Genomic DNA, 26075 nt, shown 5'->3' with positions numbered 1-26075 from the left:
CAACTCTCTCCTCTTTCTCTCTCTCTCTCTAGGGTTTTGTTTTTCATCGATTGCACGAAAAATTCCCCAATTGGTCGTATCTATTCGATCGAAATGGTAAGCAAATGCGTGTTCCTGATTTCCAATTAGCTTATACGCTATTGTTGGCTTACCCATTTTATATCTCATGCTGTGATTTATCGAATGTTTTGGTTTAATTTTGTAGGAATATGGAGGCGGAGATTTGGAAACGAAAATTGACATGTTGCTGAATGTGGAGAAGCAGATGAGGCAAGTGGGTGATGTTGCAGGTACGAGGAAGGCCGTCACACCTCTTGCAATTCTTATTCTCACACCTCAAACAATACCCCTCAGTTTCTCCCTCCAAGAAAGCCAAAGCCGCGAAGGAGAGACGCCGCTGTTCAGTCCTCCCACCGCCAAAATACCCTCACCCAACCCCACCATCAAACCATTTCCCTTTTCCTCTGTTCACTTCTTTGAGGAAAAAGTTTAAAGAAAGCAGGTGAAGTTCATGGTGGTATGGCCGACTCAAGGGTTCGAATGTGATGGTACGGCAGCACCCGCGGGAGAAGCAGCTGAGGATGTGGGTACAAATCCAAGAAAGGAAAACCCCGCTGGAAAAAACCTTTAAACCACCGTTTTCTCCCCATCATCAAACCCCACCCACACTCACATGGTGAAACCCTCTCACCTTCATTTCTTTTTTCTTGTGTTCATTTCTCACCCAAAAAACAGAGTAAAGAAAACCAAGAAAAGCAGGGGGGAGAGACAGAGCGAGAAGGAGGCCTCAAATTATGGTATTGCGAAATGTTACTGCTGTTTGAACAATCCTTCTTGGCCCAATATTTTCTCATTGTTCATATATTGATAGATAAAGAAGGAATACTGGAATACTCTCTGTTGATGTCCTAAGTTTGCTCTCACTTCCTTGCTTGCAAATACTTTCTCCCTCCATCTTACATGTCATCTTTATCTTGCTTTCTAGTGCTTCTTTCATTTAATTTTTGCTTTGACAATCCTAATGTGTTTAATTTGCTCTATTATAATATCATATGGTCAGTAATTTTCTTCTACTTAAAATTAGAAAAATGTTGCTAAGGATTGTTGGAACAGTTTACATCCGAATTTGATGAATGTCTTCTTCTAGGTTTGGGATTACACTGGTTTTGGATATACAAGGTACAATGCCAGAGACATTAACAAAGAAATACTAGGGTAAGCACAATTCTGCAGCTGTCTCCCTCTGTGATGAAACCTGTAATGTTCACAGATTATCTTGTTTGTGGTTTTCATTTAGGTGTGTTGTGGAGAATAAAGTGCTTCATAGATCTTTATTATCATGCTTCATAGGCCTTTCCCTCTTTTTTTTTTTTTTCTTTTTTTCGTTTAATCCGTAATACCCAAACCTGAGGGTACATGTCTGTATAATTTTCCCGTAATCTTCCTTTTTTATTCCAGCTCTTAAGATGTGACAATTTGTAAGACATGAACATTTATCTAAATCATGAGTGTTCCATGGTTGCTTAGGTGTCATTGTTAAGAGGATATAAATCAGGCAGGAGACCTGAAAACTTGACAAGATGGCAATTCTGGATGGCTTCAGAAGGCATATTCCGTTGATTTCAGACCACTCAATGTACCGCGCGCTGCTGCATTCCAAGGGGCTCATTATATTTCACCATTGAGAAGGCAAATAATCTCGTATGCATCTGGTGAGCAGAGATTTCCGCTTTTCTTATGACTTGTAACAATTAATTTTCAGAACCATGCTAGTTCTTTTTGTGAATGATGAATTCTATTACATGAAGTTTTAATGGAAGCCACTTTTTCTTTTATGATGTTTGGTTTCCTTGACCTGTCCAAATCCAATTTTCATCCCTCTTTATCTTCTAATTCAAGAACCAGCTTCAATTTCTGATGGTTTTAAGGGCCTTCACAGTTTATCATTGTTGGTTATTACCACGAATAGTTCAGTCTCCTTTCCAAGTTGAATGCATTCATCTTCTAATACCATATTGTGAGTGAGAGGGTGTTTCTGCTGTTTGAACAATCCTCAAATTAGGATTTCCTGTACAGTTTGGTCTTATGTAGACGTTATTCGAGATATTCCTGTATTTAGTCAGTTTGGGTAATATTGAAGCTGATGAGCTTCTGCTCAAATATTGTTTCATTTGGTAATTTACTGAGTTGTGGAGCTTTGTGAGTACATGATCATGAATGATTATGCTACTCAAGATTGAATTATGATCAGCTACCCCCAAAACACTTTTATTGTACTTGTTCTCAAAAATATGCAACTTGTTAATAGATCTGAAGCTTATGCGAACTGATTCATTAGTTCATTGGTAGTGCTAGCTATTCTTTTGAGTGGATGGGTGGGCTGGTCCTCGTCCTACGTTTATCTTTTTAATGTTGTTCAAGGGTTGAAGGAGTATAATATTTGGGAGTAATTGGGTGGTATTAAGTTAAGCACTAGTAGCACAATGACATTGGGAGGAGAATAAATGGAACATAATTATTGTCAAAATCTTTTAGGTACCTTTGAGGACTTACCATGCTGGCGATCAACATAACAAAGCACGACGGTCTTGTTTATAAGAGTGTCACTTTTGGCTATGTTTGTGTGTATGTAATGATTCATGTTGTTCTTAGTTGTATGATGCCCTTATAAGTTCATGATTGATGGTTGGTTAAGGCTTCGTCTTAACAACTACTTATCTTTTTAAGCAATGCATTGGTTGTTCATATATATATGTGTGTGTGTGTAGACATTTGCCACATCTAATGCATTTATCAACGTCTTTGTGTTAAAATGTTTCTGGACCACATAGGTAACCAAGCTTGTACACTCGTTTAAGGAAGGTTCGGAGGAATGGTCCAAGAAGGCGGTAGAGCTTGAGGATTCTTGAAGACTTTAGACGTAAGTTCTATTTGTAATTTATTTATCCAACAATGGCGAATGATGTACAGTACACTAATTCCTCTTGTGAACATGCAGTTTGGTTGTGGAATTTCAAAATTATCTGTTTGTCTTATGTCTTCATGCATGCTGGACGCGAATGGAAGGTGTATGAGGTGGCAAAACGGTCTTTGAAAACAATGACACAGAAACTAGAAAGTCTTTGCAAAGTGATAATGGTGGTAAAAAGTTGATCATTTTCTTGGCTTTCGCTCTTCATTTCATCCATCAAGCATTCCTTTATATGTTTGCATTGTTATCTTGAGTTCTTGATATTTATCATCTACATTATGGGGTTGTGATTTTCTTTTTATCTATGGCAAGTTTGTTCCTTTGATAAATAGTGTTGGATGTTTTTTTAGTGGTTTTCAATTACTTTACTACTGTGGTGTGGGTGTTTCTCATCTTGTTTAATTTGGTTGTGCTTTTATGTTATCTCATTCAAGTAAACGACATGTATTGTGTTCTTTGTGGTATATCAAGCTCTGTGAGACATTTTGTTGTCGGGATGTCTGTAATTGTTTAGCATTTTAGGATTAGACTCTTGGTTCAATTGAAATTACATGAAACTTCTCATATTCTAATTTTGATTTGAACAGCCCAATTCACCTTCCAAATGAGATAAAACCATTTCAAAAGTAAAGAATTCCATGACATATATGTAGTGTTAATTAACACATAGGAACCAGAGGGTAACTTTTTTTAAAATTTTTGTTCATCTTTTGTTATCCTATCAAACTACTTTTGTTTTGTTTTCTTTTGCCAGTTACTATCAAACTACTTCCGTTTATATTATTTTTTAGTAATTTGACAAATAAATGTGATTTAGGAAGTCATAAGATTGAGACATGAATGTGCACTAGCGTTATGTGATTGTTGCTTTGATTATCTGTGGAGTCGTTGAGGCATAATTTCATGCTTTTGGAATTTATTTGAAAGAGAGTTGGAATATCTTTGCTTCTACTAAATCTTAGGATTCTTGTGAGATCATATTTGTTTGCTAAAACTCTACCCGATTGATCCTTATATCCCTAACATGGGACATGCATCCATTTTGAAAAATTCAAAGGCCCTTCCCCTTCCGGAAAAAAAGAAAGAAAGAAAGAAAGGAAAGTAAGAAAAAGGAAATTACATCTACTCCGCTGGTTTAGGTCACTTAGTAACTGGGTAACTTCATCACAAATGTTGTTATTCACGTAAAACGGTGGCCGGAGCTATGAGTATGCAAAGCACTTTAGGTAAAACGTCTTTTGGTTGAGTAACCGGGTGCCTTCACCACAAGTGTTGTCATTCGCGTCAAAAGGCCAGAATGCGACGTTTTTTGGTTGAGTAACCGGGTGCCTTCACCACAAGTGTTGTCATTCGCGTCAAAAGACCGGAAAACGGCCTAAAGAACACAAGTCGCGGGCAAAAACAAAGGAAGAAAAAAGAAAATAAAAGCCGTGACTACAGCAAAAGGGGAAGAAAAAAGAAAAAAAATTCATTAGTGGCCAAAGAAAAGAAAGAAAAGCGAAATCCGTCCCGACTAGGTAGATGTGAGGAGATAAAAGGGTATTGTCCTAGCATCGAGGATGATAACACTTTGAAATCCATAGATTTTGTGGAAGCTTGATTGTCCTCCTCTATACTTGGCAAAACGAAGTGTTGTGATGTGATTGGCCTCTTACCCTCGTTATGATAAGTTAGCATTTGCATAATGTATTGCGGCGTTTGTGTTTTGAGATTATGTGCACATAGTATTTCATTCTGTTGGAGGCAATAACTTTAATGACATTGCGGCAGTCCTTTCTTTTCTTTATTGATTTATTAAAAAATTGTCACATTTCTGAGTGCTGAAAATTTTTGTGTGTAAAATCCTCTACTTTGGCATGCCTTTTCTTATGTGACTACTATTTTTGGTTGGGAGGAGGAGGAGATAGATTCTGGCCTTGTATTTATTGTAACAATATTTAAATTCTATATTATTATAGTTTTCTTTAATCTTTAATGAATTATTCCCTTTAGATTGCCATCCCAGCAGGGTGAGGGTGCAAGTTCAGTATATAGCAGTAGTGCATCTTACATGACCGCCCCTTAAAAGGAAAATGTATGTGCTTGCATGTAAGAGTTAAAGAAGTCTACCATGGTGCATATAGACAAGTATTATAAATTTTTCACTTCTAATCTATACTGGCCCATGAATGCGGTTTATCCAGGTATGTGAGGTTGGGAATCATTGTTAACTAATAATTGATAATAAAATCAGATTCCTTTTTTGTGTTCCATCTTCTGTTAAACTCTTTAATGAAGTTCATCAGATATCTTTCAGTTACATTTGCTACACTTGGTGAGAACACCAGATGATGTCCCTGGATGTGCTTCTTAGTGCTGGTGTTCCGTGGTGCAGGTGACTATTTATATGCTATCATATCATCTTTATCATTTGTCCCCTACACTCTTATGCAGAACCCATTCATTAGTTCATTGGTAGTGCGAGCTATTCTTTTGAGGGGCTAGGTGTGTTAGTGCTCTCCTGCATTTATGTTTTTATGCTCTTGAAGTGTTGAAGGAGTAAAATTCAAGTCCATACTGGACAATAGATATTGGGTGGTATTGAGTTATTAGCTCACAACAAGGTGTTTTAAATGAAAAAAAGATTACATCATGAGAAGAATATATGGAACATAAGTACTGTAAAAATCTTTTAGGTACCTTTGAGGACTTAGCATTCCGCTAGGGATTTTCTTATCCATTGAGAATCAACAGATATAATTTGATACCATCATTTGTTAATATTAGGTCTGTGTTACTTTTTGTTGTTCTGCATCTTTAGTGATTTAATCTTTGATTGCATTGTAAGTCATTCTCTTAAATCAATGTTTTTCTTGACTACTGGTGCAAAAGGCTCGAGAATTTGTTGTCACTTCCCAAGAGCTTATCACTCGAGGTTCAGTCCTGGTAAGTCACTTGTACTGGCTTAATTCCTACCGATATTTATGTTGATCTATCTAGAGAAGTTATTTAATATCAATATCTGAAATTAAAGTGCTTATTCTGTTTATTCGATCTTATTATTGTTTTAGGATATTATTGTGGAGATGTTGCTGATATGGCTAATACTGAATCGTCGATTGTTGCAAGAGAAGCTGCAATACATAGTGCAGCTATTAGGTGTCCTCCAATGGTGTCTCGCTTCCAGTTATCATATGATCTTGCAGTCTCCTTATGTTCTAGGTTTGTTTTCTTTTCTTATGTGTGATCCTCTTCTGGTATCACGCAGAAATGGTCTCTTGGAAATTTAGTATTTTACCGGCATTCCTTTTCTTGTTATGCCCCTGTGCAAAAACCTAGTAAGATAATAATTATTATTTAAAATTGAAATATATGCAAATAATTGCTTCATTTATGTAATATATGACTTTTGATCACAATTGGAATGTGTCGCGCTGTAGAATGATGCATGTTAGTTGGAGCTAAATGAAGGTAATTTGGTGGATATCTCTAAGTCAAAGTATCAGAGCATTTTAGAGGATGCTTGATGGTTTTGATTTTTTGAGTGCAATAATGGCAATATACTAAAATTGTCTACAACAGTGGACATACTGTCTCCGTATTCTTTTACTATTCCTTTCTCGAATTATGATATGCCTGTTGCTATGTAAATTGTTGAACTTATGTACATGAGCATGCAATTGCAATCTCTGGGATTTTTGCATCTAAATATTTGGACAATGCTCTGGTCCGTTGTGAGATGGGATGTTTGATGCTACATTTAGGATATTCTATACAGTTTGGTCTTATGTAGACGTTATTGGTGATATTCCTTTTTTTAGTCAGTTTGGGTAAGATTGAAAGTGATGAGCCCGTGCTCAAGTATTGTTTCATTTGGTAATTTACTGAGTTGTGAAGCTCTGTGAGTACATGTATCATGAATGATTATGCTAGTCAAGATTGGTTTATGATCAGCTACCCCAAAAACCCTTCTATTGTATTTGGTCTCTGAAATATGCAACTTGTTAATAGATCTAGATCTGAAACTTTGAAATAATTAAGCAGGCTGTTCAATTTGAGAATTGGAGTTCATTGGGTTTAGGCCTTGAATTGGTATCCTTTTGTGCGTATTATCCAGAATGGTACCGTGATGCCAATCAGGATCACCATGAACTCTGTGCTTCCTGTTTCCATCATGTCTGCTGACTTGTATTGAACTACTCTAGCTCTTTGCGGATCTTGGGGATCTTCAATAGCACTGAAGTTTTGTTTATATATCAAACTACTGCTGAACTGGTGGAGTTGAATTAGTATCTAGTTTCTATAGAGACTAATTACTGGCCTACAGACTATGATCATGATCATTATGTTGCAGTGTTTCGCCACAGAATATGAAATAAAGTAATTTCTACTGTGATAACGAAGAATTTTTTTCGCTCTTAGATCATCTACATTTCTTAGACTAAATATATTATAAATTAGTTACTGAACGAGGTTCTTTCTTATTTACTTTGTTATTTAAATAGGATATCTATGGTAGAGAAATTTCTGTTTTTCCTGCGCCAAAGGGACAAATAATGACATGGAAGGAGTCTTTACTTGATACACCTACCTATAGTTGGGTATGCTTGTTTTACAATGTTCCTAAAACGGGCGTGTTCTGGGCCCTTAAAGCATTCCTTTGGTTATGAGCTTGGTACATAAAAGATTGATGTGTGGAACATAGAGTAAAATAGGATCAGAGCTTTATCCTACAATAAACCGGTTGCCTTGCAAGCCATTTAAAATGGGAGTCAGTTGTCTGGTACTTATCGTCACATGAGATGCACATTGGAGACTGATTGAGCAAACAATTGTAGAAGGGTCACTGGAACTGTTGCACCTCTTTAAACTAAGATATAGTTTCCATGTAATATGCACTTAGGATATCCGTGTGTACTTGTATCCTTAAACTCCTGGTGTTTTAAAGATGCAACTTTTCATATTCTCTTGTGATGGTAATTGTATTATAACACTTTCACTTTGGATGTGGGGTAACTTTTGTTCCTTTCTTTGCCTTCCACAGAGGTTTGAGATGTTTTCGTTATTTGTTCTTTTGGTTTTAAGCTGAACTAGGCAGTGGCTGGATGGTGGCTCCATCAATATGCACATTGTTTCTGGTGAACCGACTATTGTTGATGCTGCTGCTGCTCTGCTGAAAGCTATAGTTACTAGGAACCCAAAAGCAATGATCCAATTATACAGTACAGGCGCATTTTAGTTTGCACTGGCTTACCCTGGTTCTGATCTTCTTTCAATTGCCCAACTCTTCTCAGTGACTCATGTTTATCAAGCTTTTCATGGTGGTGAGGAAGCTGCAATTTCCTCTTCTCTACCTTTGGCGAAACGAAGTGTTTTGGGCGGCCTCTTACCTGAGTCATTGCTTTATGTACTGGAATGTAGCGGCCCAGTTGCTTTTGCCGCAGCAATGGTTTCTGATTCAGACACTCCTGAGATTATTTGGATACACAAGATGCGAGCAGAAAATCTGATCTGTCAGGTAGCCCTGAATCTGCAACTGGAGTTTGCTACTTGTCTTTCACCCCAAGCATCTTTTCTTAACATTTAGTACTTACATTCTAAAACATGGTGGTAGTTGAGTCATCCTCAATGCAAATAAGTGCTGCATTTAACTCTCAGTTTTATTTGATTAGGTTCTTCAGCATCTTGGTGATTTCCCTCAGAAATTGTCACAGCATTGTCATTCCTTATATGACTATGCTCCAATGCCACCAGTGACATATCCAGAGCTGAAAGATGAAATGTGGTGTCATCGTTATTACTCGAAACTTATGTGATGAAATTAGATTTCCTAATTGGCTATTGTTGAACATGTTGAGTTTTTGCAATGTGAGAGAAGAGTTAACTCGAAGGCCAATGGACCTTTCTGAAGAAGAAGCTTGCAAGATACTAGAGATTTCCATTGATGAAGTATCCAGAGACGACGCCCCTAAGAAACCAAGTTTTGAGTCAGTTGAGGAGATACCTAATATATCAAAGCAGATTGAGTATATTGATGAGGAAAAGCTCAAGAGACAGTATAGGAAACTTGCAATGAAGTATCATCCAAACAAAAATCCTGAAGGGAGGGAGAAGTTTCTGGCAGTGCAGAAAGCTTATGAGTGCTTGCAGGTATGCCAAATTCCTTGATCCTGTGTGAGGATCTGTCGTTACTCATAAAAAACGGAGACTATATGATTAAGCTTGAGAAAAAAAAAAGAACATATAGACAAGGGATCTTATAAGCTGCCAGATCTTATTTCAAATGAATTAGTCGACTTGTTTAGACGCCGTTTTCACAATTAAGCTGTTTATTTGACTGGTAGAAAGTGCTCTAAAGGTATTTATGCTGTCAAGATGAGCCAAATGCTTTTTTACACATATAAATGGATATCAGTATTGGTTTTAAATATATCTTGGAACTAGGAAGGACACGGGACCATATATATATATATTTAATTCTTAGATATGATACTACCTCAATCTAAGGTGTGGACCAAGAAATAAATTTAAATATATAAATTTAAGTGGCTTTTGCGGAAGAGTGAAAATGTAAATCATAGGGCTTTCCTATGAGGTTTGGTCTACTTACATATGTTTCCATTTGGTTTTGTTGCCTCCATCTAATATTTCATTCTGCAATCAGTAAACTTCTTGGAATATGATCAGCAAAGTTTGTCAAAATTCCTAAGTTGAACCCTATGTATGAGGGTTTTTATGAGGCATGTCTTTGGCCGGAATGCAATCCTCTTTAATTGGTTGTATTTCTTCATATTTGAGTTCCATGTTTCATATTTTCTTTTTAGTGATCTACTGCTTTCTTATTCCTCTTCCTTAGGTGACCATGCAAGGATTGCAAGGTCCCCACACTTGGAGGTTGTTGCTTCTCTTAAAGGGCCAGTGTATTCTATGTAGGCGATATGGGAATGTATTGATGCCATTCAAATATGCTGGATATCCTATGCTCTTAAGTGCCATTACAGTGGACAAGGATGATAACAATTTTCTTTCCTCTGATCGAGCACATCTTCTAGTTGCATCCTCGGAGCTTGTTTGGTTGATGTAAATTCATCATCTGCCTTTAATTTCCATATCATTCCTCTTTAGATAAGTACTTTGTGAATGTACTTTTGCTTATGCTATTTCCACATATTTAACTTTCAGGTGTGAGTCTTCACCATTCAATGGTGAAGAGCTTGTGAGCGATGGTGGAATACCTCTTCTTGCAACACTCCTTTCCCGTTGCATGTGTGTGGTCCAACCAACAACTCCTGCCACTGAACCGTACGCTACTATTGTTGCTAGCATAATGCGAACTTTTTCAGTTTTGAGTCAGTTTGAAAGTGCGAGAACTGAGATGCTCGAATTTTCAGGATTAGTTGATGACATTGTTCATTGCACTGAACTTGAGCTTGTTCCTGCTGCTATTGATGCTGCCCTGCAGACCATTGCTCACCTTTCTATCTCGTCTGAAATTCAAAATGCCCTTCTGAAGGCTGGTGTACTGTGGTAAGATAGATCATTATATTGTTATGATTATGCTTTCATCAGTTTTCTAGCATGAGATTCTAGTTTCTGGAAGTTTGCAGAACATTACTGTTTCTGTTATGGATTTCTTGACCGTCCTTTTATATTTATCGCTTAGCCTGGCTCCAGGTGACATATTGCTCAGTGACTTAGCTTCTATTCGTTCATTACTTTTCACTCTTTTGCCCATATAATTCTTCGTAGCTCATATATGGATATTGAATAATGAAATTACCCATATTGGTCTATTTATAATGCTCTTTGTGCTCGTGTAGTGTTGAAGATGCTTTCGGTGACTATTCTTTGAATGGCAGAATGTACTTTTTCTACATGAAGCTTTTTGAACAATATGAATTTTGAAGCCACTGCATCAGCTGGTACATGACTGTTACATCTTACAAAAACCACTCTGATGTTTCTCAAAAAACTGCCGTACCTTGATGTTATAGTTTTCTCTTGTGGTCTGTTACTGGAATCGAGGTCCATTTACAAACTTGAGGGGTCATAGAGTTAATGTTTATTTGTTTGGTACCTTTTGTCGAGTCAATTTGCTTGCGAAGAGAGTCCAACTTTTGTTTTAAAATTGAACAAAATCTTGGAACTATTGTGTTGAAGGTACTTTATGGTGACTATTCTTTGAAAGACAAAATTTCATTATTCTACGGCACTGTGGAAGTTTATGGTTTATGAACATTGTGAACTTGAAGGCCTCTGGATCAGCTGCCATGTGCCTGTTATATCTTTAAAACCACTCCACTGTTGCAAACTGCTTTATGGTCTTTCTCAGGTGGATTATTTTGTTTGAATCCAGGTCCATTTTAGAAACTTGTGGTTTTATAGGGTCACTTTTTGTTTGTTCAGGTACCTTATACCATTGTTGCTCCAATATGATGCACATGGTTTGGAACTAGCGGTCAAATAGCAAAAAACATACATGCTGTAAAAGCATCTCATGCCTTGTCAAGGCTTAGTGGTTTGGTTGACGAGGAGATCCCGACACTCAACAATCAGGCTGCAGCTGATGCCCTTAGAGCTTTACTAACCCCTAAACTTGCAAGCATGCTGAAAAATAAATTAGCAAAAGACCTCCTATTCAGATTAAACTCAAACTTGGAGTCCCCTGAGGTAAATGCTGCAGATTTTGCATTTTGACAAAGAAAAAACATATTAGGTGCTACTTAAGCATTGCCTCATCTTCTTGCATCAGTATCTGCAATCAGTCATGCTGGTGCAGTGCCTGAAGAAGAGATTGCCCTGCATTAAGTATTAACTTAAAATTGAACTAAGTCCACTTGAAACTACATCTTGCCCATCTTCAGAATGTGATTGTACCTTGGCTTATATTTCATTTTATCTTGGTTTATTCCGTTGTTTTATTGTTAAATTATGAATTGAAAATATGGAACAATGCAAAGGTCATTCTAATTCTCCCTTTGAAGATCAATGAACTTCATTTTGTTTGTTTCTTTCTCTGTTGCTTCTTCCCATTCTAAGAACAAGTAAAATGAAGTAAATGAAAGGGAAAAACCATGGTTGAGATCGTGCTCAGTAGTTTTATTGTCCAGATAATTATGACGGCCCTTTGCAATAAGTAACAGGGTCACTGACAATAATCACGACGTGGAAATGATTTTTTAACTTGACATCTCTACGTGAACTATAATTTCATCTAGCCTTTGTCTTCAATTGCTAGCATTGCGAGTTTCAGGTCATTGTTTGTTTTATTTTCTTTAGAAAAGCAAGACGTCTTAGTGAGTGATTGATTGGATCTAAGTCTGTAACTCTTGATCAGTAATCTGCAAGATACTAGGTGTATTTTCTTTATTAATCTTCTTTATATGGGCGCAGTGCTTGCTAGATGATATATAATTAGTAAGAAAAATATTTGCAATAATTCATATGTTTCATGATTACTAATTTGACTGTTTCCATGCAGTTACCAATGGCCAGTAATGTTAACTTGGAACGCTATATCTCACAGGACTAAAGGCTTTAGTGGAGCGGACCTTCAAGCACTTCTTTCTGACACACAACTTGAAGCAGTTCATATGCTCTTGGACAGGGAAGATGGCAGTGGAACTGGAAATATGCCTATTATCACGGGTGCTCCTCTGGAGTCCATGGCATCCAAGGCTAAATGCCTAAATCATCAGTTTCAGAAGCTGAGAAGCAAAGGTTGTACGACATTTACAGCCAGTTTCTCAATTCAAAGTGGTCTGTCACTGAACAGGTATATCTCTCATTCTCTCTCATTCGTTTAGTTTGAATTTTAAAATTTATTGATAGTTTTGTACATGAATGTGTAGTTTTGGAAGAAGTATAGTAGGTACATCTTAAAGATGAAGCTGTGCTAGCAAATTTAATAAATTATTGATTGGTAAAAAAACCATGATTGTCGATTTTGTTCGATTATTGCTTATTATTTGGTGCAGTTATGATAATGTTGGATTTTTGTTTTTATTTTACAATGTTAATTTATCGTAAATTGAACTTTTAGTACTTTCTTGGTTATTGAATATGTGCTATAGCACCATCCCATCAATAAATACCGTACCTAAGTCTGAAGTGCCCATGCATATTACCTCCAAAGTCAACTACAACCGGGCAGTAAGTCAAGCAGAGTGACCCAAGCTGTTTAGACTGAGGCTCGGCTTAAACTTATTCGAGACTGTATTTTTTATTGTTTCTCTCTTGAATTTAAAAAGTTTTGTGCCAAGAATGAAAGCTATTATGCACCCTCTATGAATGTTCAAACGGAGCAAAATGTGTTAATCTCACATCTATTTTGTTATTAGTCTATGAGCGTGAGTATACACAAACATCCATCAATAGCTGAATAAAGCATAATGTCTGAAGGCTACCAATGTCCATTTGTTTTAGTATGAAGAAAGTGTACATACTTAAGAGAAAACCACAACAGCTTTGATATGTAATATTTGAAGAAAGAAACCCGGGGTTATTACTTTGTTTTTTTTGTGCTTAGAATGCCATTGTTATGAACATGTCTAATTTTGCAACCTTACCCCCTCTCTTGGAGTATAATTGTTGTAACTTAAGGTTGTTACCAGTCTTGTAATGGAGATTTAGTTTTCAAGAAATGCAACCTCATGTGATATACCGAAGATAATTGGTTTTGTTTTCTGTTGGATTTAGTAGTTTCATGGTAACTCTCATCATCAAATCTAACATTAAATTGATATGATATGTTGTGTCAACAGCTAGTCATTGCTGGAGATGGGTACTAAAGATTTGGATTTTGTAAAACTGAACCAATTAATTGGAAGAAAAGCTGGTGGGATATCAGTATATCCTTTAACACCATCAGTTCGAGGGAAGGAGGAGCCCTGCAGCCATATTATGTTCGAGGCAAAGCTATGTCTGAACGTGTTGAAGATGTATTTACCCTGGTAATTCTGGTATTTTTTCTTTGTAATTTAATTACATGCGAATTTCGAACCCCACCATTGTCACTCTTCAAGTTGATGGAGGGCTATAACATTGTTATCATGATGTTTAATTGAATTTGTGTAAGATTCCTTTGAACTATGTCTAGGTAGGTGGAAAGTGATGATACTTGCAAGCCAATCTTTTTACATAAATAGTTTGTATAGTCTAATGTGACTAAGCCATGATCCAAGGTATACTGGGTCATGGCGTAGTTGAAAAGTGTGTTGGTAGGTTGAAAAGTGTTGATACTTATAAGCCAGAATTTTTACATAAATAGTTTGTGTAGTTTACTGTGACTAAGCCATGATCCAAGGTACCTATTGGAGTTCCTTCTCTCATTCCATGCAATGTACTTGTGTTTATAACTTTATATATATTTCCGTTCATTTAGTTTGGTGTATTTCTTGTGCATCTCTCATGTTTATGTATACCTAAATCTACTTGGGGGAATACTAGTCACTTTTTTTAGAGGTACTTGTGTGCATATTTATATTCATTCCTTTTGTTCATGCCCTTTTTAAGCACAGTGAACTTCTCTATATATTAGAAGGTTGAAGAAAGGGGACAAACTGATAAGTTAACATCTTATGCTTGTCAGGGTTTGGTCCTCTATGTGTTCTCGTTTTGTACTGTTGCCTTGTGTTCTAGTTTTGTCTTATTGAATTGAATGGTAGGTTGTGTTATTCTCTAATGAAGCCAACTGTCATAGCTCGATTGGGAAACATGCTTTGGTCCTCAACTGTCGCTTTTCTTATTAAATTTCTTAGAAATAACTGGAGATTGATTGATTCGGTTGTTGAAATTGTCAACTGTAGGTCAACCATGTTCTTCAAGATGTTCAATTGACTGACCAGAAGTGTTTTAAGCAGTTTGTTTCTCAAAGTGAGGCAAGAATGGAGGTATATATTGATCTCCAGCAGAACTGAGACTAATTTGCCTTCTTCAACTAAGTCATGTTAATTGTTGATTTCCAGAATCGATTAAGAGGCAGGGACATAGCATTGCAGCTGCAAGGATGGATGTAAAGCTCAATGTTGCTGGTCGGATCTCTGAAAAAATGGGTGGTGTCAGGTTGATTTGTTTGGAGTCTTATTTTCACCTTTGATATTTGGAAAGCATGTTGATGTCTATAATATTATGAGATGCATCACCATTTGTTATATGACCAAGCCTTTGCTGGCCATTTGCTGAATTTTAGAAACTCGACTATGAACCATGATGGGTGTTTTGTTAATCGTGGGAAGTTAGAGTGCACTCTTTCACTTGATTATAGAAACCTGGTGGAGATGAATCCATTATGTTTCTTGGCATCTGTTTATGCATGGATGTAGTGTCCAATCCATTTTAAGACCAACCTCAAGTTCTTTCATGTGCGAAACTTTGAAATGGAGATAGGAAAAAAAACAATTAGTACATCAAATTAATTTTCTTGTGCTGTAATTACAATGAAATAAAAGTATATATTGCTTTACTACTTCTATTTTGTGGGCTTTCTCTTGTGAGATCTTGCCAATTGCAAGCACAAGGGAGAGGGTGGAAGGCTGAACAGTATTACCTGCAACAATTGTGCCCCAAAGAGTCCATTAGAGATTCTAGGTATGCGGGTGTTGGACAGTACCATGCAATGCAATGGTCAGTAAAAGTAAATTACTGCTGTATTGCATTGTGAGTCCTAAAATGCTGTTTTCTTGGCCATAGTTTTTCTATATTATAACTCTTTTGAGTTTAGTGTTGAGCAGTCAAGGATTTGTCTTTTAAAGCTTTAGACCACCAAAGGATACGAGTAATTTCTCATAATGGCCCTTTTATTGTCATGTTGTAGTTAAGGAACTGAACACCAAGAAGATTCTTGTACGAGATGTGGAGATAGTTAATAGCTCAGACCATACATTTGATGTGCTGCGATCTTTTGTGGTACGAGATGTGGAGACACTTACTAGCTCAGACCATACATTTGATGTGCTGCGATCTTTCGTGGTACGAGATGTGGAGACACTTACTAGCTCAGACCATACAACCCCCGTTCTTGACACCATCCCAATTTTCAGGAACGTGTTCTCTTCCCTTTTTACTTTTCGTTCCCTTGTTTGAGTGGGTTTCTGTGCATAGATTGAGGACAATGCATCATGCATGTGCTTGTTGTGGGGAGAGGTATGTTGTTCTTTGTGGTTGTGATTGGTTTTTGAGAACGTGGTTGGATAGTCATTGTAGCACGATTCTTGCGAAATTGGTTGTGTTGCTGGAAATCTGAAAGTTGAAATTCGTATTAATGTGTGGAATGTGGATGTGTGGGACGTGAAATTTTTTGTTTGGTGGCTGAAAAGTTTTATTGAACACCAACTTGTTAATGAAGTTAGTGTGTCTTGAGAAAAATATGTGAATTATCTTGTGGTAGTTGCTGAATTTTCAGATTGTCATCTTGTGATATCCCTTAGATTAATAGGAATTTTGGTTTAAGTCGAGATAAGTAAGAGAAACGGATGCTTGTGGCATATTAAAAAAACCCAAAAAAAAAGGGACATTGTGTTAACTATGTTCCATTGACTGCATCAAATTAACAATGTTCAAGAATCAACACAAAAACCCTTTGTGTGAGCTTTTGGGCCAAAGCACTTCCATTTCAATAGTGCTTCTATATTTATTTTGATTGAGGGCGTCAAACTTAGTCTGTCCGTTCTAGAACTTGCTTGTGTAATACATTTTGAGACCACATTCTTGTTAGATTGGTGTATGAAAGTGATAAGGGCACTTAGGAAAAACCCATTGACTTGAACAGAGCCTACCTTGAATTCACCCATAGAAAAACTCATTTGAGCCTTTGCTTTTCTTTTCTTGGTTAAACCACGTTATAAGCTTGACTATCCCCTTTTTGGTTATTTCCTGAAGTGATATTGAGCCCATTCAAGGGCATGGTGTTGGCTTGGTTGCTTTTAAGTTGACATGGAAGTGAGTTAATGTATTCAAGCTGCATACATGGATGCATCGTTAGCCCTAAGGGAAAGGAAAAAAAATGGAAAGAGAAATTGAAATAAAACAAAAGGGAAGAAAAGTAATGAAATAGAGAGGAAAAAAAAGAAGGAAAAGAAAAAAAAAGGAGAAAATGGGAAAAAAAGAGAAGAAAAATGATGAAACAGAGGAAAAAAAAGGAGAAAAAAGATGGAGGAAAAGAAAAAAAAAAGAGAAGAAAAATGGTGAAACGGAGGAAAAAAGAAGGGAAAAAAAAAGAAAAAAAAGAGGAAAGATGCAGGAGATGCAAGAAATGTAAAAATTTCACGAGTTTTGACTGTTCAAAGCACTTGAATTAAGTTGAACGAAAATGAGCTTGGAAGGATAAGCAACTAGGTTGGCATCGTGCCTTTGAATTCATAAGCCAAAGTTCGACCTGTCTTTTGCCACACCTTGTCCTAAGCCCCATTACAACCTATTGAAAGACCCTTTGATTCATGCATTAATTTGCATTTCGTTCGTGGTGGAGATTTGATTCACAAGCAAGCCTATGGTAATGGCATTTTATGTATTGACTTGAGTGAAACCCGAATTCTTAAACGCCTTATGTTATGAGTGATTACAATGACATCGTTGTGAGAACCCTTATGAGAGTGTTGAGACTTGTTTCATTTGGTTTTGATGAAGTCAATGGGATACCTACGTGTTGAATGTTGTGCTACAAGTGCTTGTTCTCAAATTGCTATCTCTTCTTTAACTATTAAGTCATATTAGTGTAGGGGATATACTTGAGTGATATGAAAGGAAATTTGAGAATTGCTACTTGGATAATTCTTGTATTTGGATCAAGACATGCTTGAGGGCAAGAATGGTTTTTGTGTGTGGAATCTGATAACATATAATTTAATGCTCCTATGCATGCACTTTTTCGAGTGATTGGGAAGGATCTTATTGCATGGATTGTCGATGTTAAGTTACCCCAATTTCATGGGAAGGAGCGTAAGGTAAGTTATAGGGGGTCAAATTCAGCTCTTGTGTTATTGTGCTGGGTGGAATTTAGTCTAAAGTTCACAGATAGCATGTCTTATACTTAATGTTGTCTATCATGTGCCTGTTTATTTGTGTTACTAATAATTATTTCACTAATGGGATCAAGAGAAGTCTTTAGGTATCACATACTACTTTACTCTTCTTCTTGTCCATATGGGTGTTAGGTTATCAATATTTTTCTCATCCAAAATGCTGAGGGTGGAGTTAATCTTAACTGCTTAAATTCGCTCGCTGCCGAAAGAGTAATTGTAAAAATGTTGAAACTATTGTGGTCGTCGTTATCAACGGTACTGGAAATGTGCTTATGTCATATGTTAAAGAATGATATTTGAAAACCGACTGTGCTATTTCTTAGAGTGCATATGTGAAAATCTTTCAATTGACAGCATGGAGAGTTCATGGCCTCTGCCATCTGCATTGGCTTCTGTAACTCATAAACTGAACCTTGAAAATTGATTCAAATCACCTTCATGGCCGAGAGGTCGTTGGGTGCGCTGAGCATGGACACACCCAGTTATTTTTTGGGTTAAACAAAAAGCTTTCAGTTTGCCATCAATGCCTTTTGTAAGTACCAATGTTTTTTGTTCCGATTTTCGGTGTCTTCTTATAAAGATGAAGATTTAAAATGTTGGATACTTTTGAGTATATCAGGGTTGGAAATTCACGAGATTCCATTAAAAGTCACCGCCGCTTGATTTTGGAAAGCTATCAATATCTGATGCTTCTCCGATAATAGGTATGTTCACACTTGGTTTTGGCTGAAAAAGCACTTTTGGACCAATTATGTCTAATTTTCTTTTACATTTGGTTGGGTTAGTTCTGAAGTTACTACCACTTGTAAATGCTTGTCAAGTTAAATATTGTCAATTGTTCAGAAAAAGTAAATTGTTGCTGTTTCTCATTGGGAATCCTAAAATTGCTCTTTCCTTGGCCATACTTTTTCAATATTATAACTACTTTGACTGTTGAGTAGTCAAGTGTCTTTTAAAGCATTAAACCACCAAAGAATAACCAAAAAATACGATTAGTTCCTCTTAACGGCACCTTTCATTGTTTTGTTTCCTAATGGCACCTTTTATTGTCTTGTTGTAGTGCACGAACGGAAGATTACGAAGATTCTTGTACGACATGCGGAGCCAGTTAATAGCAGACTTTTTGTGGTAAGTTGTTTGGGTGTCATGTTATAAATACATGACCTCTTTGTGCTTGGTGTGTGAGGATGGGCATAAAAATTAGTCTTCTGATCTATCTTGTGTGCTTGTCATTTCTCTTTTTGCAGCCCATTCTAGGACATCTTTGTAATCATCTTGCTGTATGTAGAATGATAGAATTGTGTTGTTGACTTGCACTTGCTAAGACTCATGTGCTTACTTTTGTTTGATGACAGCCTAATCCATCTCATGATTTGAAATCTAAAGAGAAAAATGAAGAGGGAAGACGCAAATTAAGACTGTGAAAGTATGTTCTCATCTCCCTCTCTCTCTTGCATACTGCTTGATCTCTTGTCCACTAGTATTGCTGAACAGTCCCTTGTTGTCTTCACCTTAATTATGTGGACTTCTAGTTTTACTTTATTGCTTGTGGCAGAATATATCCATATTATTGCAATTATTCTTTTCCCCATCACACAGTGTGAGTTAAATGTGGCCTCCAAGTTGGTTTTATGTTTCACGAAAAGTAAGATGTTGTACAGAAATTTACTTATTTGTTTGGATCAATAAGGGGAAGATGAAAGGGGAAGGTGTAGTTGCTTTCCAAGGGGATGTATGATACTTATTTGGTGGACTTGTTTAGTTCAACCTGAAGGAAGTAGTTGTGTGGTACTCCTTATTTGATACTATAGAAATAAGGCAGGGAGGAAAGATTGATTTTTTATGTTTACACATTCAATATCTTCCTTCTTTTTTATGAAAAATGCAAATTAAGGGGGTGACTGCTTTTGCTCCTAGACAGAATGGGAAAAATGGCTTTTGTTGAATGCTATGCTTTAGTTTTAAAGCGAGGAAAACGTGAATGCAATGCGTAAATATATTTTTATTAAGGCAACGGAGAGATAACCTTTTGCATAGAACTTTTATGATCGGAAAGCTATGTTCTTTCATTGTTAGATAGGTTTGGGAGGCCGCATTATAGTTTCTGGCATTGATGCATTAGTCTCTCAACTTGAATATTGCATGCATGTAGCTCTTGTGGTTATATTATTTGAGAAATCTTGTGCTGTAACTTAAAGAGTATGTTAATGATGTATACTTGGTCCGCATTTTTCCTTGATACCTTTCCCTTTTTTGGGTTTTCTAAGTTTAGATGCAAATAATTAAAGTTGCACAACAAACTCATACATGATCACTTAATATAAGAAACTAGTCATCCTTGACAAATACATATTTACATATGCAAATATTGGATTGACCGACTTTTTGCTGAATTACATAGTAAATCTTCAATAACCTTTGTAGATGAAAGATTGACAAAAAACTCTGAATTAATGGCAAAAGACGACAGAGCCAATTCGGGTTCGGGGTCGAGACCAATGTCCTCATGCGGTCGTCTTTGGTTAATGGTGGAACTGCGTGTGGCCTGGTGAGACGACAATAGTTTCGTGGAAAAGCCTTCTCACAGAGGCCACCTCAAGTAAGGCAAGTGGGTTTGGCCCATCAGCTTCTTGCTCATCTTCGGAAGCCTAGCAGTCGCCGGTGTCTTAGCTACTGCTTCTGACTCCTACAGTGGCTTCTTCGAAGCAGCCGCTGCAAGAGAATGAAGCGAAGGATCCCAAGTGGGACAAACTGTTTGAGCACCGTTATTGAGAAATCAAGCGAATATATGTGGTATGTTTCGATGGATTACTGAGTTTAAGGGTAACTTATTGATTCAGTTTGAATTTTAAAACTTATTGATAGTTTTGTACGTGAATGTGCATTTCTGGAAGAAGTATAGCATCTGCATCTTAATGATGAAGTTGTGCTAGCAAATTTAATATTTTATCGATTAGTAAAAGAATCCATGATTGTCAATTCGCGAAATTTGTAAGGTCATGGACGTAGTGAAGAGGAAGATGTTCCTCTGGATTATGCAATTAGCTCTTAATTTGAAGCTTGTGTTGCCTTACATTAACCATGCTTTCCCATGCAGAATATCTTGATATGTTTAAAGCAAATTCAGCTGCTGAGGAATCCAGAGTTGGCTCTGAGAAACTGTTCTCCAGACCAGTTAGAATTTCTCTCTGAAGCACCTCTATATTTGGAGATTGAGCAATCCCTGGGTTTTCTTGACCATTTAATGTTGGGAACCCCTGCTTCTCCTGTGAGAAAAATCCTGCTGGAGAGTGGTCTGGGCGATGTTCTTGTTGGTTGCGGGGGTTGAAGTGGGCTCCTCCAGCCTCAGTTTAGTATTGGACTATAATTTTGTAACCTTACCCCCACTCTTGGAGTATAATTGTTGAAACTTCAGGTTGTTACCAGTCTTGCAATGAAAATTTAGTTTTCAAGAAATGGAACTCATGTGATATACTGAAGAAAATTGGTTTTGTTTTCTGTTGGCTTTACTAGTTTCATGGTAACTCTCATCATCAAATCAAACGTTAAATTTGATATGGTATGCGGTGTCAACAGCCAGTCATTGCTGGAGATGGGTACTAAAGATTTGAATTTTGTACAACTGAACCAATTAAGGAAAAGCTGGTGGGATATCACTATATTCTTTCACACCATCAGTTCGAGGGAAGGAGGAGCCCTGCAGCCATATAATTGTTCGAGGGTGAGGCAAAGCTATGTCAGGACGTGTTGAAGATTTATTTACCCTGGTAATTCTGGTATTTTTTTTTTGTAATTTAATTACATATGAATTTCGAACCTCACCATTGTATCTTTTCAAGTTGGTGGAGGGTTATAACTTTGTTATCGTGATGTTTGAATGAATTTGTGTAAGATTTCTTTGAAGTATGTCGTAGAATACTGCATAGGTAGGTTGAAAAGTGGTGGTACTTGCAAACCAATTCTTTTACATAAATAGTTTGTATAGTCTATTGTGACTAAGCCATGATCGAAGGTTTGGGTCATGGCTTAACTGAAAAGGGTGTTGGTAGTTTTTTTACAGGTACATGTGTCAATATTTATATTCATTCCTTTTGTTCATGTTCTTTTTAAGCGTGGTTCACTTCTCTATATATTGGAAGGTTTAAGAAAGGGGACAACTGATGAGTTAACATCTTATGCTGGTCAGGGCTTGGTACCCTATGTGTCTCGTTTTGTTCTGTTGCCTTGTGTTCTAGTTTTGGTCTTATTGAATTAAATGGTAGGTTTTGTCATTTTCTAATGAAACCAACTGTCAAGCTCAATGGGACAACATGCTTTGGTCCTCAACTGTTGCTTTCCTTTTCAAATTTATCAGAAGCAGCTGAAGATTGATTGATTCGGTTGTTCAAATTATCAACTGTAGGTCAATCGTGTTCTTCAAGATGTTCAATTGACCGACCAGAAGCGTTTTAAGCAGTTTGTTTCTCAAAGCAAAGCAAGAATGGATATTGATATCTGACAGAACTGAGACTAATTTGCCTTCTTCAACTAAGCCATGTTATTGTTGATTTCCACAATAGGTTAAGAGGCAAGTGGACATAGCATTGCACTGCAAGGATGGATGCAAAGCTCAGTGTTGCTTGTTGGATCTCTAAACAAATGGTTGGTGTCAGGTTAATTTGTTTGGAGTCTAATTTTCACCTTTGATATTTGGAAAGCATGTTGATGTCGTATAATATTATGAGATGCATCACCATCTGTTATATGGACTAAGTGTTTGCTAGCCATTGACTGAATTTTAGAAACTAGGCTAAACAATGATAGGTGTTTTGTTAATTGTGGGTGATGCATCACCCACAATTTGATTTTGTTGCTTTATTAGATTCAGGAACACCACCTCCTATTAGTACACTAGAAGAGGAGTCAGCGTAGCACGAACTTTATGTTGTCAAAATCATGTAATACTTGTCGCACTAGTGATGGTCTGTTTGGGGGGATAAATCATGTGGATAAACAGAAAATACAAAAACTTTTCCCATTGTTGTTGTATTTAGACATATAAGATGCCTAGAAAAATGATGATTTGATGGGAGTTATTTGGATTAACATTTTATAAAATTTTCCATTGATCATTAGAAAATAGAAACATGCAGGTATGCTTAGTCAAGAGTCCATAAGAAATCTAGGTATGTGGCTGTTGGACAGTACCATGCAATGTAATGCTTAGTCCTGCCGAATTCTAGGTATGTGGCTGTTGGACAGTACCATGCAATGTAATGCTTAGTCATGCCGCTGTTTTGCATCGTGTGTCCTAAATTGTTGTTTTCTTGGGCATACTTTTTGAATATTAACTCTTTTGAGTGTTGAGCAATCAAGGACTTGTCTTTTAAAGCTTTAATCCACTAAAGGATATGATTAATTTAACGGCACCTTTTATTGACTTATTGTAGTCAAGGAACTGAAGACGAAGAAGATTCTTGTACGAGATGTGGAGACAGCTACTAGCTCATACCATACATTTGATGTGTTGCGATCTTTTGTGGTAAGTTGTTCGGGTGTCATGTTATAAATACATGACCTCTTTGTGCTTGGCGTGTGAGGATGGGCATAAAATTAGTCTTTGGATCTTGTGTACTTCTCATTTCTCTTTTTGCAGCCAATTCTAGTACATCTTTGTAAGCATCATGCTATTTGTACAATGATAGGACTACATTGTTGAGTTGCAGTTGCTAAGACCAACCTAATCCATCTGATGACAGCCTAATCCATCTGATGATTTGAAATCTAAAGAGAAAAATGAAGAGAGAAGATGCAACATTAAAGCTGACAAAGTATGTTCTCGCTTACTTATCTCTCTCTGTCTCTCTCTCTCGCATACCGCTTGATCTCTCGTCCACTAGTATTCCAAGAGAGTCGCTTTTTGTCTTCACTTTAATTATGTGGACTTCTAGTTTTACTTAATTGCTTGTGGTAGAATATATCCATATTATTGCACCTATTCTTTCCCCAATCACATAGCATGAGCTAAATGTGGCCTCCGAGTTGGTATCTGTTTGATAAAATGTTTAATAAAAAGTAAGATGTAAGTACAGAAATTTACTGCTTTATTTAGATCAATAAGGGGAAGATGAAAGGGGAAGAGTAGTTGCTTTTCAAGGGGACGAATGATACTTATTCTGTGGACTCCTTAAATTCAACCTAAAGGAAGTAGTTGTGTGGTACTTCTCCTTGCTTGATATCATAGAAATAAGATAGGGAGGAAAGATTGAATTTTTATGTTTACACGTTTAGAATCATCTCTTTTTTATGGAAAAAAAGCAAATTATAGAGGAAATTGGTGTGATTTAAGTGTTTAGGAGATCTTTGCATTTGGAAATCATTATAGGCATTAGGGATTTGGGTGAGATTCAAGGAAATAGCAATAAATTTTTTTTTTTTGGGGGGGGAGTCATTGTTGATTTTTGTTGCAAATCTCAAGTTGTGGAGATGTGCGATATATTGCTGCATATATTCCACTTAGATTAACTTTGTTACTATATAGTGTAAACTGTTGTCTCATGGTGAGTATTTCTTTTTGGGCATTTCTTTTTGGGCATGATATTATTTTTTATTATTCAGAGTTCTGTTTTATGCTATAACATTTTGTATTTGAAGTAAGCAACTCAAACATAAACCAAGTTGATGTCCAGTTTCTCTGGAATGTATCCTCCATTGTCTGACCAATACTTGAAGAGCACCTTACTATTAACATCACCACTACAACACTCTATCACCATCATGAAATTAAAAAAACATATTAGCATATGCTGTGAATGCAATATTTGGTTTATTTGGTTGACGGAAGGTTTGGTTATATTTAATTTGTTTCCATTTGCATATACTTTGTTGTTCTAGTACGATGTGTCATGGCTTTTGCTTAATGCTATGCGTTAGTTTTAAGATTATATTGGTGCAGATCAGTGATTTAAATGTAACCAAACAGGAATTGAAGCTTTTCGTGGAAATGTATTGGCACCAAATGGTGGATTCAAGGTTAGCATTTTTTATTTGTGGCAAGGTTGTGGCTATTTTTTATACTTATCTTGACTTATCTTGAGTAGTAGTTCCTCAATGATTGTTATGATTACAATGCAGCTCATTTGATTAGATTATATACTTTATTTTCTCGATGTGTTGGTTGCTCTCAGAATAGGGAACAAAGGTGAATAACCATGTACCAATAAAAAACGTTAAAGTCATTTTTTTTAAGAGGAACGTTTGAGTTGAATAGTTGTTAAGATCGGTAAATTGGATCAGGGTCCAGAATAGACATAAAAAGAAAAACGTAAGGTCTAGAGGTGACTTTTTTTGCTTGATAAGAAATAATAAACAAATGGCAGTCATATTTGGGTTTGTTGCGTTGCTGTTCATTTCTATCTTACTTGGTAGCCTTTCCTTTCTGCATAACAATTTCGGTTTATTTTTGTTTAAACCAAATGTTTTAAAGGCGCCGTCAATGGAGGGACCTTAGATTGGTACTTTGGAAGCAACCCTCATGGTGCTTAAGGTACATGCTTCGATTATCTAAAAATTAAAAATATTCTTTTGGACTTGATTTGGTTTGTTTAACAAAAAGCATGGCCTCATCACTAGTGGTATTTAATACAAGGATCATATTTGATTAAATTGGTGGTGTGTTGTCCACAATTAACTTATAGTTATTGAAATTAAAGAGTCAAATCTTAAATCTTAAACTATTGCATCAGTCTTACTTGGGCCCCAGGTTACCATTAGTTTTTTATTTTGATATAATTGTTAAATTTAATTTAAATTAGAAAATTTCATATGTTTTAGGTCACCATGGAAGCATCGTATTTTAATAAAATGTAGGATTAAAACGGAGTTCGCTCCTTAAATTAAATATCTTGGCTAAATTATATAATTGTAGATTTAATCATGTTTGAAAGTATGATCATTCTCATTTTACTTTTAGACAGTAGCATATATTTGTCTGTTTTATTAAATTCAAAATTAATAACTTTATTTAGGTCTTGATGGCGTACTTTAAGCCAAATTTAAATTGAGTATGCTATTGTTGTTAATGCTCTTTATTAAGGTTCCATCCTGAATTGTAATTAACTTTTGAT

At 36.4% G+C, this 26075-nt stretch overlaps 1 protein-coding gene across 1 annotated transcript; it reads left to right on the top strand.

Annotated features, from left to right (window-relative positions):
* On the top strand, positions 1-26075 carry LOC105179809 (dnaJ homolog subfamily C GRV2-like). Its single transcript, XM_088884291.1, has 28 exons — positions 1-96; positions 206-797; positions 1148-1215; positions 1528-1712; positions 2832-5345; positions 5843-5896; positions 6022-6172; positions 8036-8468; positions 8623-9100; positions 9807-10030; positions 10133-10252; positions 10342-10477; positions 11357-11620; positions 12432-12725; positions 13714-13902; positions 14758-14841; positions 14917-15013; positions 15765-18502; positions 18590-18674; positions 19031-19098; positions 19326-19396; positions 20395-20763; positions 21068-21385; positions 21547-21737; positions 22530-22611; positions 23400-23491; positions 23655-23780; positions 24932-26075. The coding sequence occupies exons 9-12, from the start codon at positions 8726-8728 to the stop codon at positions 10349-10351; spliced, it is 729 nt and encodes a 242-aa protein (XP_088740417.1). The 5' UTR covers positions 1-96; positions 206-797; positions 1148-1215; positions 1528-1712; positions 2832-5345; positions 5843-5896; positions 6022-6172; positions 8036-8468; positions 8623-8725; the 3' UTR covers positions 10352-10477; positions 11357-11620; positions 12432-12725; positions 13714-13902; positions 14758-14841; positions 14917-15013; positions 15765-18502; positions 18590-18674; positions 19031-19098; positions 19326-19396; positions 20395-20763; positions 21068-21385; positions 21547-21737; positions 22530-22611; positions 23400-23491; positions 23655-23780; positions 24932-26075.

The sequence above is a fragment of the Sesamum indicum genome, linkage group LG8 (genome assembly GCF_026168435.1).
Source record: "Sesamum indicum cultivar Baizhima isolate 11 linkage group LG8, ASM2616843v1, whole genome shotgun sequence".
Lineage (NCBI taxonomy): Eukaryota > Viridiplantae > Streptophyta > Magnoliopsida > Lamiales > Pedaliaceae > Sesamum > Sesamum indicum.
Note: the sequence above shows the minus strand (reverse complement) of the source record. Positions and strands in the feature narration are given on the sequence as shown.

Bases quoted from the DNA above. Each gene is read 5' to 3' on its own strand.
- LOC105179809 (XM_088884291.1), top strand. From the start codon at position 8,726: ATGAAATGTGGTGTCATCGTTATTACTCGAAACTTATGTGATGAAATT. The intron at 9,101-9,806 runs GTATGCCAAATT...CCTCTTCCTTAG, and splicing joins AAGCTTATGAGTGCTTGCAG to GTGACCATGCAAGGATTGCA. The intron at 10,031-10,132 runs GTAAATTCATCA...TTTAACTTTCAG, and splicing joins TCGGAGCTTGTTTGGTTGAT to GTGTGAGTCTTCACCATTCA.